The 12,839-nt window shown below is 39.5% G+C and overlaps 1 protein-coding gene across 1 annotated transcript in view; it reads left to right on the top strand.

Annotated features, from left to right (window-relative positions):
- LOC149072935 (anoctamin-7-like) overlaps positions 1 to 12,839 on the top strand; it is a 53,305-nt gene that overhangs the window by 31,209 nt on the left and 9,257 nt on the right. The window contains exons 3-9 of the mRNA XM_089246428.1: positions 4,356 to 4,455; positions 6,547 to 6,683; positions 6,804 to 6,911; positions 8,568 to 8,704; positions 8,810 to 8,978; positions 11,871 to 12,036; positions 12,139 to 12,229. Coding sequence (XP_089102554.1) covers positions 4,356 to 4,455; positions 6,547 to 6,683; positions 6,804 to 6,911; positions 8,568 to 8,704; positions 8,810 to 8,978; positions 11,871 to 12,036; positions 12,139 to 12,229 — 908 coding nt within the window. The remainder of the gene's footprint in view (positions 1 to 4,355; positions 4,456 to 6,546; positions 6,684 to 6,803; positions 6,912 to 8,567; positions 8,705 to 8,809; positions 8,979 to 11,870; positions 12,037 to 12,138; positions 12,230 to 12,839) is intronic.

Here is a 12,839-nt window from a genome sequence, read left to right as displayed (position 1 = left end):
TTTTGGAATTTAGGTTTCGAGGTCGCGTGCCACATCAGATGGCTCCAAGGGCAACATTTGACCAGCGTGATGTGTGTTTAGCATGTATGAGTTAGATCAGCGGTTCTCAACCTGTGCTCCGCGGGGCCCCCTTGGTGCTCCTTGTGCATTCTCCAGGGGCTCCGCGGCCGCTCGAGAAAAAAAAAACCAGTAAAATTAAAAAAAATAATTATAAATATTTTTAAATAGTAAAAATAAATCAGTAACTTTGATGAATAATTAAAAAACTGGCCTACGGGGCCCCACCATAGAATTTTTTACCTTAAAGGGCTCCGCGAGTCAAAAGAGGCTGAGAACTGCTGAGTTAGATCAAAACACTGCCTTAGCTGAGCTGGGGTACAAGTAGAGCACGAAAAAACTTTCGAAAAATTCAAATGGCAACATCCACTTTTATGCATTGCAACATAATCAGCGTATCAAAAAAAAAACATAAATGGCGTTTGAAAGGTACCTTTAGCACCGTAAATGAAGGTGCAGGACGCAAACAAGAAAGAAAGATCTCACCAAGGGGTTGATAGAGACACTCGCTCGAGGAATTTCTTCAAATCTGCGGAAGTGACCGAGCGCCTTGCGCACCAACCTCTTGGTGAGATCTTCTATCTGTGTCTGCGTCCTGCGCCCTCATTTATGGTGCTACAGGGACCGTTCCAATGCCATTTATGTGTTTGTTTTTTTTCGATACGCTGATTATGTTGCAATGCATAAAAGTGGGTGCTGCCATTCGAATTTTTCGAAAGTTTTTTCGTTGTGGGCCATAACAACACCTTCTAGAGCAGTGGTTCTCAACCGGGGGCCATATGGCTTTCTAGTGGGATACTTCAAGGGGGGGCCACGGAAGAAAATGGAGAAAGGGACCATGACTGATGGTTTGGAGGGCTGCAGAGAGCTGAGAAGAAAAATTAAGGTGTGAAGAAATAAAGCTTTTATATTAGTGACTATACACACACAGAATCCAACAAAACCACCCATAAAACCAGGACCGTCTTAGGGCATGGACCCACACGGGCCTCACCAGCTACATTTTACAGCAGGTTCCCTAGGATGGGGTTTTTCACAGAACCCTTCCCCCTCCCCATATTAAATTTTGAGTGAAAAAACAAAAAAAATGATGAAAACCATATCAGGCCCCGGGCTGCAGCTCTGTCAGTCCCACTCTTGTGAGATGTCATGCCCAGGGTCTCATGTCCGTAAGCGACCCCACCCCTCGTGATATTCATGATATTTTGTATAGTATAATAAATTTTGAAAATAAGTTGGAAATATGTAGGCTGTTTATTTCTGGCTAAGTATGGGACTACCATAGCATCACTTTGCCTAGAGGGCCCATGATGTTGAGATGGCCCTGAATAGAACTTGGATAAGCGGGGAGCTCAATAAATTCTAGGCCAGTGGTCTGGAGGCCAATCTTATTTGAGAAATTTTCATTCAGTATAAATTCATTGAAAAAATCAATTCAATACGTATAAAGGATCTTGCTTCCAGATGGGGGTCGACGACTCTGAGTAAGACAGGGGAGCCACAAGAAAAAAAATATGCTTCAAAGGGGGCCACAGGCAAAAAAAGGTTAAGAAACACTGTTCTAGAGCACCTTCTGCTTTAGAAGGTATTGGCCATAACCGCAAGAGCTAGGGTTTCATTTTTTTTCCTTTCACGTCTTTGAGAGCGTAATTTGAAACGTCTATATCTCGAATTTCATCCACATTCGTAGATTTTTGGGACTCGTATATCGACAAAGTTATTTTATAACCACCCTGTATGTATACAGAATTTGATATCGATCATAACATTGGTGGAATATGCAAAATGCTCTTAAAAATAGGCAAACTTTTTTTTGTACCCACCTTATATTTTTCATCCACGATTTAAGTAGAAATCAGCGGATAAGAAAACTAGACATTTTGTGTCAGATCCCTTTGTTCTTATTGATCGGACGTGGTTTCAGACATCACTCGGCTTAAGGCGCAGACATGACTTTTCCGCGTTCCCTCGAGTAACTCTTTACCACATAAAAAACAAAACATACGTACGTGTATATATACATAAAGCAACTCTCAAATTGACCATGACAAAGTGCCGCTTTTGTCCCGTGAAAAGAGAAAAAAAAAACATACAGTGTTTCACAAAGAAATAATAATAGGCGTAGGTAAAAGGATGCGAAAGTTTGAACGCAATTGATCGCAAAAACGGCTATGAAAGGTTTCATATGTTGATTAAAACCGATCTATATTTAGAACTATACAGGGTGTCCTGTAATTCATAATTCGGTCATTATCTCATTAACCGTTCGTCGTAGAGTAATGATTTCGATTTAAAAAATGCGTTGAAAAATTATCCTGTACCAGTTTTTGAATGAAAGTAGTTTCACAACTTTTTATATATACATCCTGTCCTAAAGAACCCAATTAGAAAGTTTCGCTCTATCTCTCCTTGAGGCCAACTTGAAAAATACCATGTATCGAAGGACAATATTCACTGAGATATTTTAATTCAAAAATGGAGGAAAGTTGCGAAGAGCAGCAAAAATAGGGGGAAAAGCGTTGTCTATAGTTTGTGCTGTTCTTCCCCAACTTTTTTCAGATTTTTGAATTCAAATATCTCAACGAACTTACAAGGAAAAGGTCCAAAGCTGTCATCCTGAAAAAAATATGAACAAATTTAAGTGCATTCATGCAGCACCTCCTAGAGATAGAAGGCCTCTGCACTCTGCTTGTGACATCAGTACGTAGTCCATTTTCCCTCAGAATATTCAGGGGAAAAAATTCTCCGCTCATACCAGTATCATCGTTGTGCGGAAAAGAAATGATCAGAATTGGCGATTTCTATGCCCCACATCCAATCACTATGCGGTATTTGTGAGCCAGTCAGGAAGATTCTACGCCAAAATAAGAAGAAACGAAATAGGATGCTGCGTTTCAAAATGTGGCAAACTTGCTAAGTAGTCTGAATGACGTTTATGGCAAACAGTACAAAGGCCTTCTATGTCTAGGAGGTGCTGATTCATGTCACCCAGAAACACATGGAAACAAAAGATTAGTGGCAGAATGCAATTATTAAAGCTGCAAAAAATTATTAAAAATTTCAACAGTTGGCTACTTATCATCTCTCGCCCTTCTTGACGATATCTATAAAAACTTCTTTTCCCTATTTTCTACAGCTTTTTCCCTCAGAAAACTCTGGTTGTTTCTCTTTTTCTCTCTCTCTTTCTCGGTCTGGACTATCTAATCTTCTGTTGTTTGAATGGTCGCTCCAAGGGTTGCGGGATTTTTAATTTAATTTCATTCTTGGCCTCTATTGGCTTTCAAAATATTAAAATTTATTTGATTGACCCATAATAATTCCGCCGGCTATTTTTATATTTTTGTGCATATTTAAATGAGTAGAATTAGTGGTAATTTTTTCAAAACTATTTGAGGATGACATCTTTGGGTCCTTTCCTTGTTAAAGATGTGGAAGGTTTTTGTTGGCCCCAGTAGAGACCGGGCAACACAACTTTCTAATTGAGTTTTTTAGGACAGGTTGTACGTATAAAATATTAGCTTTTTTTTATTTTGTAACACACTGTATTTTTACTCTTAAAACTGGTACATTGAATACATTTTGAGCATTTTTTTAAATTGGAACCCTATCTCTACGACGAACGGTTGATGAGATAAAGACTGGGTTAGCACTTACAGGACACCCTGTACAATACAGGGCGTTCTGTTAATGGACCGACAAACTCAGAGGGTTGATAGTAGACATCAAGAAGAACGAAAATTGCAATGGAACACGGTGTCGCAAACCACGTTGAGAGGGTGAAAATCGCGAAAAATGCATGCAGGTTTCGACGTCACGCTGGAACGACAAAAGATGCAATAATAACTACAAAAAGATTTATTTGATTAATTATTACAAGAGTTGTTGGAAGTGGCAGTCATTGCACAGGCTACAACGACGTAAATACGATTCCCGGAGGCGCTCGAATATACCAGGCATGCTTTTGATGTCTGTCGCAGCGACGCGTTATGAGATCTTCCGAGATGTCCACAAGCGTCGCATAAATGGTGGTAACGTCAGATATGATAAGCGAACCCACGAACGCATTCCCCGATCAACTGACATCTACTTTTCGTCTCCTCTGGACTCAGAACCTGCATGAGTTTTTCGCGATTTTCACCCTCTTATCGTGGTTTGCGACACTATGTTCCATTACAATTTTTGTTCCTCTTGATGCCTACTAACAACCCTCTGAGTTTGTCGGTCCATTAACAGAACACTCTGTATACTATACCTTAAAAGAAATGACGTTCATGATTGCATTTTTTTTTCAATTTAAGGATGAGGAAACGGAATCGACAAGCAACGAGGGACTTGTCATGACGGTCACTCCTGCAGAAGACAAGTCAACGTTTTTCAGGGATGGTAAACGTAAAATAGGTAAGATCTGCGCCATAAGATAAATACACTGAGTGCCCAAAGTCACGGGATACCTCTTAATATTGCTGCACTTCGCCGGGTAAAAGGAGGTCCCACACTATATTAAGAGGTATCCCATGACTTTTGGGACTTCAGTGTAATATTGAACATGATCACTTCAAAAGAAACTTTGTGACTATTTCCTGAGAGAACATATCGGGATTTTAATTCAAGTATTACTGTCACAGACAATCACTGGTAAAGTGACATTCCAGTCAGAGCCGTCTTAAGAGCATCGTGAGCACTAGGGCCAAGTGATTATCTGAAACTCTTACTTGGCCGATTCTCGAAATATTCAACTACCTACCCGTCATTTTTTCTGAGGCCCTCTTCTCTTGAGGGCCCCAGGATTGTGCCCGGGTCGCCCATGCGTTAAGATCGAACTGATTCCAGTGAAACGTAAATGAGAAGATGGAATATTGACAGAAATTACTAATATTATCGCTTCTCCATCGGTAAATTCATTCCTTTAGCAAGGCCTCCAGACCAACCGTGGCCCCCGCTCCGTCCCCCTAGGGGATATAATTCGTCTCAGGAGACGTGGGCCACGGTGGAAACCTTTAGCAAGGCCGTCTAATGAGCATCATGGGCCTCCAGACAAGGGATTTTTCTGAGGTCCTATCTAACTAGCAATACCTACTAGTTTACATGGTTTACTCTCAAAAATTTTAACCAGATCTAATTTTCATGAGACCCCCCTGGCCGTTCTCGAGTAGCGTAATTCCATCCTATGCATAGGATTTTAACATGGGGTTACGCTCATTGGCCAAGATTACTATTACGTCACTAAAAGACGAGCCGGGTCTGAAAAAATTAAATTTTTTATCAAATATACCAACGATTCTTGGGTATTATTCTTGGTATTCTTGGGTATTCACCGGTGTGAAAGTGATAAATTTATAAAACTTACCGAGACGATTGGCGATTATGAATAATAACCGATTTATCATACTTACCGTGACATATACTGTCTACTTAAGCATTTTGAACTCCTTGCCTTTTCAGCCCCGCCTCATGTTTTAATGATGTAATAGTGATCTTTGGCTAATGAGCGTAACCCCATGTTAAAATTCTATGTATAGGATGGAATAATGCATCCGGTAAGACCATGCGTTAAGACTGCACTGCTCTATAGATAAATTAAGTAAATTTCATTAAATTCATTAGTTATCAGCGCACCCTTTCTCATGATGGCATTCTCAGGCAGCTGCATATTTAGTAGTCCTATTCTTCTGACCGATAACTGGAAGCCTGTCTTACTGAACCTATATTTGTGCAACACCCGGTAGGCAATGAATAAAATATTAAATAAAATTATCGGAAACTATTACAATTTCCGATATCGTACACTCGATCTGAAACAAACTTGCAGTTGTTGTATAATATATTGTGTCTTGGATGCACAGATAGACACGAATCGAGGGCGATGTGTTGGAAGGGGCGATTCATTGTTCAGGTTCGTTGAACTGTCCCGTGTTTTACGGGACATGAATTTTCCCCTCATTTTTGGCTCTTTGGAGGGGCGATTGCCCCATCACCCCCCCCCCCCGGATCCACGCATGAACTGAAGCAGACATCTTCAACTGCGAATGGAACCTAGACATAAATTTGGCTATGAATGGAGCCGAGGCAGACACCATCAGTGGCGATATGTCCAGCTACAAATGAAGCGGAGGCGGACATCGTCAGCAGTGAATGGAGTAGAGGTAGACATCTCCAGCCGTGGTACTGTCCATTTGCCTCTGTTTTGAGAGGCAGATACCTATAGCTTCGAATGGAGCGAAGGCAGACATCTTGAGCTGCGAATAAAGCCGAGACAGACACTATCGGCCGTGAATGTAGGAAGACATCATTGGGTTAGTTAAATCGTCCCATATTTTATGGGACAGAAATGTTTTTACTAATTTTTTTGGCTCTTCGGACGGGCGATGGCCTCCATCACCGCCCTCTGGTTCCGCTTATGTGAACAGAAGGCATGAAGTAGGCTACTTTAGATTTCCTTCACGTTTATTGTTGTCTCATGACTTGATTTCTTTAATCTAATCAACGCAGATTATGTTCTTGTGTATGAGGAATCATCAGAGGAAAAACCTGGACAAAATAAAGGAGTGGCCAAAACACACAAACACGAAGCGTGGAGAAAAAAATTCATGGCTAGTTTGGTGAAAGCTGGTTTAGTCCTGGAAGAAGTAAGAAGCTTTCTGTGTTAATATTTCTGAAACTCTGTATTTGACTATTTGTACATTGTCTCGTTAATTAAGATAATTTGAATACTTCATTAAAGTGCCATAAACATTTCTATTCGACAGGAAGTGGTTGAGAGTGAAAGAAAAACAATTCATTTCATCAAATTGTCAGCACCATGGCAAGTTTTAGTCCACTACGCAGAAGAGCTTTGTTTCCGAGCACCTCTTCAAGTGAGTAAACTTCTTTCAACATGTGCTCGAGTTTTATTTCATGAGGTGCTGTGGAAAAACGTTTATGGACAACCAAAAACCGATATATCTCTGAAACTTGTTCTTGTAGGCGCATGGAAATTTTAGAGTGGTTACTACAAGTAGAACTAAACATTTTCCACTCAGAAAGAAAATGTTTGAGGAGGGCTTTACTTTTTGCAGAAAAAAATTTTAAAATTAAAGGTCAAAACCTCAAAAAATATAAGGATTTTTGGTGGTTTCTGACGTTGAAGAAAGAAATTTGCATTTTTTTCTCATATTGGCCGAGACTGTTTCGATAATTCGTGCACTGCGAAATCATTTTTTTTTCAAGAAAGTGTGGAGATGTCAAAGGCAACATGTTCATTGGACATTCGGAAAGGCAAAATACTTGCTCTCAAAGAAAATTTGATGTCTGGTCATGGAATGGTGGGAAGAATTAAAAGAGATTGAAGACAGTAAAAATTTCATAAATAGGCCCGAGAATTATGGACTGACAGCTTACGCAAAAAGCCTTTTTTCTCCTATTCGTCAGAAAAAGACAATTATTCACACTTTTTAAAGGGGAAAAAATTCTCTGGTGTAATTCCGGAAGGAATACAACTTGTTTTGCACACGTCGAACGGTGTCTAATGTGATAAAAAAAATTCAAATGTCTAGTATGCAAAATTGAAATGAAACCCCCCCCCCCCCTTATGAAATAGCGCAGATAAAAGCGACATGAATCGGCTTAACAGCGTGTATCTCTCTATGCCTAGTAGGATGACGATGAAAAACAATTTAAATGGACTCGATGTTTTTAAATATTACTGACCTATACGATGGCAGAGCCATATCTTGGGAAATGTATTCATATACGAGACAGTTTTGGTGGAAAATTTATATTTTCTGAGCCACTTCTCATAACTTTTAGACAGTTTTTGTTTTAACATGATAATGCTCTTGTGCATGTTTTAAAGTCTAAAAAGTATTGGTTTGAAGTCAGTGCGCGAATGCGAGCCGATCTCCCCCACAGAGAGCAACAGACCTACAAACAGCACAAATGTAATTCAATCATAACACATCACTCACTTCACTTCTGAAATGTAGATGGCGGCACTGAAAAATCAAACACAACACTACATACACATTCAGGCTGTTAGGTACACACACAGTTACACCTCCGGCACAACTCGCTAGGTAGTAAATCACCCATAAATGCTGATAGACCTGGCTTCTTTGATCAAAGGAGCTTGGAAGACGATTACACAACTAGGTATTAATGGCTTATATCTGTCAATGACATCCCAAAAGATAAAGCTTATAAAGAAAACAGGTGTCTCTTCTGATTAAAACAAAATTTTTGCGCATAATTTTTAATTGTCCTTATACTTTTCCAGGTTTTGACCTTTTTCAACAGTTTTTTTCTGGAAAAGTGCAGCACCCACCAAAATTATTGTTAACGGAAAATGTTTAGTTCCACTTGCAGTTGTCACTCTAAAATATTCATGCTTCTACAAGTACAATTTTTCAAGATATAGCGGCTTTTCGGTTGTTCTTAAGATTTTTTTCCCAGCATTTCAATGTGATTATGAAACGAATCTCTATTCGGTGAGTGAAATTCTGATTCTTAATAGCCGTCAAATTTGCTTTTTTCAGGCTCACCCAAACCCAAGTGTGAACTGGTCAGCTCAGATTCTAAAATCATTATTTATTCCGAACATAATGCATGAAAATGTGCCAAACAAACCCTTGGACTATTATACGTGTGCATTTAAGAAATCAAAGCTGGACAAGTATGTTTTACAATTCTTTTCGCTTTGTAATTTTCTAAGTACTTTGCATTGTTGTTTGCCTTGGTCGTGGCAACGTTAAATAAAATATCGATTGTTTAAATATAGGTTCTTAGGGTCAGATAACCAAGAAGAGTATTTCACCAGAACTCAGAGGATAAGAATCGTCCATGCCATCTTACAGAGTGCCGTGTACGGTAAACTCCTTCGTGCTGAGATTGGTGTCGACCGACTTATTGAAGAAGGAGCGTACACTGCTGCTTTCCCGCTACACGACGTAAGTACACTAGCATGAGGCTCATCTTCTCTTATTATGGTGACCATATTTCGTAGAGACGAAAGCGAGACATCGTTGATTGTTGACAGCATTATCGTCAAATGTTGCGGATGCTCCCAAAAATTATTGCTACCCATCACCAAAAAAATTGCGAATCATCGGGAAATGAAGGACTGAGCTTCATTTCAGAAGAACTTTCAACTACAGTAGGACCTCTCAAATCCGGACTCCTCGGGACTTGAGTAATTCCGGATTAGGGAATCTTCGGGATTATTGATCAACTTTTGTTTATTTCCTAAGTTTTCATATTTAAAGCAGTAATATACCATTTAGAGCACTTTGACTCATATTTTCCTTTGAAAAAAAATTAATAAAGTATTATATGTGTGCGTATATATACAGTATATATATAGTAACAGATAATTTAATTAAAAACAATTTCTAAATTATATACTGTTACTAGTTACCCAATAGAAAAAAAAATTCTTATTCTGTAAACCAATTTTAGGTAGTCATTGCTCGGATCCGAAAAAAAAAAACTGGAAAATATTTTGTTTTTGTTTCTGATTATCCGGCACGCGGTAAGTTTTCCGATTCCATGTTCTCCACACAATATTGATACTGGTGTTCCGCGTTATAGCTTTTTCAAAAGTTCAACTTTCTCACGTACACATAAAAGCATCATTCTTCCGTTTGCAGCTTGTACTTACCATATCACTTGACGTTTTCGGCATGTTCAGAAATTCACTTGGGTAATCACAAAAAAAAGTAGACTTTTAGAATTTGTAAAGCTCTTTATAAGGTTAACTGTGCAGCACGGAGAAATGAAATGAAGAATGAGAAGATCTTTTGATGAAAGCTGACTTTCTCTGATAACAGTGGAACCTTTCGATAACGGATATCCTTGGGACCGAAGATTTTGTCCGCCAACGAGGAATGTCCGTTAATGGTTAGTAAGATGCATTGAAGCCGGTCGACATAATTCAAAGAAGTGTCCGTTAACGAGAGGTGTCTGCTAACTGGGAGTGTCCGTTATGGGAGGTTCCACTGTAATCCCATGCATTGAGACACAAAGTTGTCATCATTGCTTCTCAAAAGCCCGAGAACCTCAGTGGAGGGTACTAGCAATAACCGGTACAAAAGAAAAAAACCGATGTGTCAGAAAAGGTCGAAACAGAATTTGGGTAAAGAAGAAAATATCAAAAGTTCCTGTTCGAAAATAAAAAATCGCCGAAGTTATGGGTGTCTGGGTCGTCCGGTTTATGGGTGTCTGCATTTGAGAGGTCCTACTGCATTTCAATTCATTGCTAATTGGTATTACACAATATTATGAGTATATCGTCACTATTTTTCAATCTTTGATACGCTTAGCGTATACAGGGTCATAGGAAAGATCCTTTATCCTGGAATAACTCGCGAACCGTTAACCCTAGAAACATACTTGCAATTATAAAAGATATATAAATAACGTGAAGAGGTCAGATTCATCATTCATATTGTAAAAGGTTGTATAGTTATTAAAATAAAAAAAATTAACGTTTCACCCGTTCACCCTTCAAAATTAACGGGTCACCCTGTAATGAGATGGTTTCTATGCGGTATTTCTTTCACTTTTAGCGATTTTGGGATTCAAATACAAATACAAATACAAATACAAATGCAACGCCACAACAGGCAAAATGCCCAACGAGGTGGCTGATAAAAAGATGCCCATAAAAATATGGTTGTCATATGATTCAAAAATACAGCAACCCAATTAAAAATGCAATTAACACAAATTACAAACAATATATACACATGATAAAATATCATACAATGCCCATAAAGAATACTTATGGTTGTCTTATTCTAAGAATGGATAGCTTCTCGATTTACCCCAACATGTTTATCGTATTTCTTTTTAAACGTGTCAATTGTCTTACAATTTACTACCTCCGGGGGTAAGCTATTCCATTTATTAACAACCCTATTGGAGAAAAATTCCCTGCGACACCATAGCCTTGCATTGTCCCTCACCAATCGATACTGGTGTCCCCTTGTAAAAGCAGTTGATTGGCGGTGTACTAAAAGTTCATGGTCCATCCTATCCATCCCATTGAAAATTTTGAACACTTCGATCATATCTCCTCGACACCTGCGTTCATCCAATGTAAACATATTCAAAAAATGAAGTCTCTCTTCATAACTCAAGCCCTGTGTGCCAATAAGGACACGCGTAGCTCTTCTCTGCACCCCTTCAACCAAGTCTATGTCCCTCTGTAGGTATGGTCTCCAAAACCTTACAGCATACTCCAGTCCAGGACGAACTAAGCCTCGAAAAAGCGGAAGAATGACTTTAGGAGAACGCGAAGAGACCTTTTTGAAAATGAGACCAAGCATTCTATTCGATTTTTTGACAACCGCTGAACAATGTTCAGAAAACTTAAGTCGCTCGTCAATGAGAATTCCCAATTCGGTGACTCTAGTTGCATCCGGGATAGTGACACCATTCAACTCAAATATCTCAGCAAATATTTCACTTAAAAACATGGAGTTTTTTTTTGGGGGGGGGGGGGGAGTTGGGCTCAGGAGAGACAGGGCAACAACTTTCTTATTGGGGCAATGACCAAATAAAAAGTTAGTTTTTTTTTATTTCAATAACTATACAGCCGCCCCTTGCAATGTGAATGATGTATCTGATGTCTACACGTTATTTGTATACTTTTCCAGTTGGAAGTATGCTTCTAGGCTTAATGGCTTACGAGTTACTCCAGGATAAAGGGATTTTCCTATGCTCCTTGTATAAATAATGGGTTAATATATTGTTATGAACCAGACTTGCTCTCTTCTGTGAATGAAAGCTATTCCGGTTCTGTGGATTAACCTCTTGAATACTTTATTGATGTTTTTTAGGGTCCTTATCATCTTTCTAATCACAGAATGCCAGTAGAAAGGTTGAATAAACGTCAAATACTTTACGAATATTGGGCGAGATGGGGAAAATGGTACAAGTATCAACCACTTGACCACATACGCGAGTACTTTGGTGAAAAGATTGGAATCTACTTCGCTTGGTTGGGTAAGTTAAATCTCATTTTCGATGTTTTCCAGTCTGTCACCTCGTCTCAAAGCCGGAATTTGTTTAAAACTTTCAAAATCAGAGCCTGTCATTTTGTTGCAGGTTTTTATACCGGTTGGTTATTACCAGCTGCAGTTGTTGGCTTGGTTGTCTTCCTATATGGCGTGAGTACCATGTACAGTGATACCCCATCGTAAGTAGCCAGAACGAATGGGATTTGTTGTATGTTTTGCATTTGGAAAAACTGCAAGGGAAAAACTACGTTGTTTTTTTGTTATACACTATCTACCAATAAGTATTTGGACACCTATGCAAATGACGATATCTGCGGTCCTGAGATACGTCACGCCCTCCGCCGGTATATATCGTGTAAGAAACAACATCGGCATTAGTCGCATGCAAGATGCCGCGCAGTTCGGAGCTCTCTGATTTCGAGAAAGGTATAATTATCGGGTACCAAAAAAATGACCGATCCTTAAGGGACATATCTAGCGAGCTGAAGTACCCAAAATCGACAGTGGCCTATGTGATTAAGAAGTGGAAGGTGAGCTGTGATTGTCGGAATTTGCCCCGAGTCGGCAGACCAACGAAACTGGGAGATAGAGACCGACGGGTGCTGTCCAGAGAAATTCGGAAGAACCGCACCCAACCGATGGCCCTCATCCGCGAGGAGTTTCAACAGGCATCCGGGAGTATTGTTTCAATGAATACCATCCGTAAGGAAGCACATCTGATTGGTTTTCATGGTCGTGCTGCTGCCCATAAGCCTTTGATCACAAAGTCCAACCGCGTTGCTCGGTTAA

This window comes from Pholcus phalangioides, unplaced genomic scaffold (genome assembly GCF_987345545.1).
Source record: "Pholcus phalangioides strain wild (caught in Gottingen) unplaced genomic scaffold, Ppha-v1.0 ptg000017l_1, whole genome shotgun sequence".
Taxonomy (NCBI): Eukaryota; Metazoa; Arthropoda; class Arachnida; order Araneae; family Pholcidae; genus Pholcus; species Pholcus phalangioides.
This window is presented reverse-complemented; position numbering and strand designations above follow the sequence as displayed.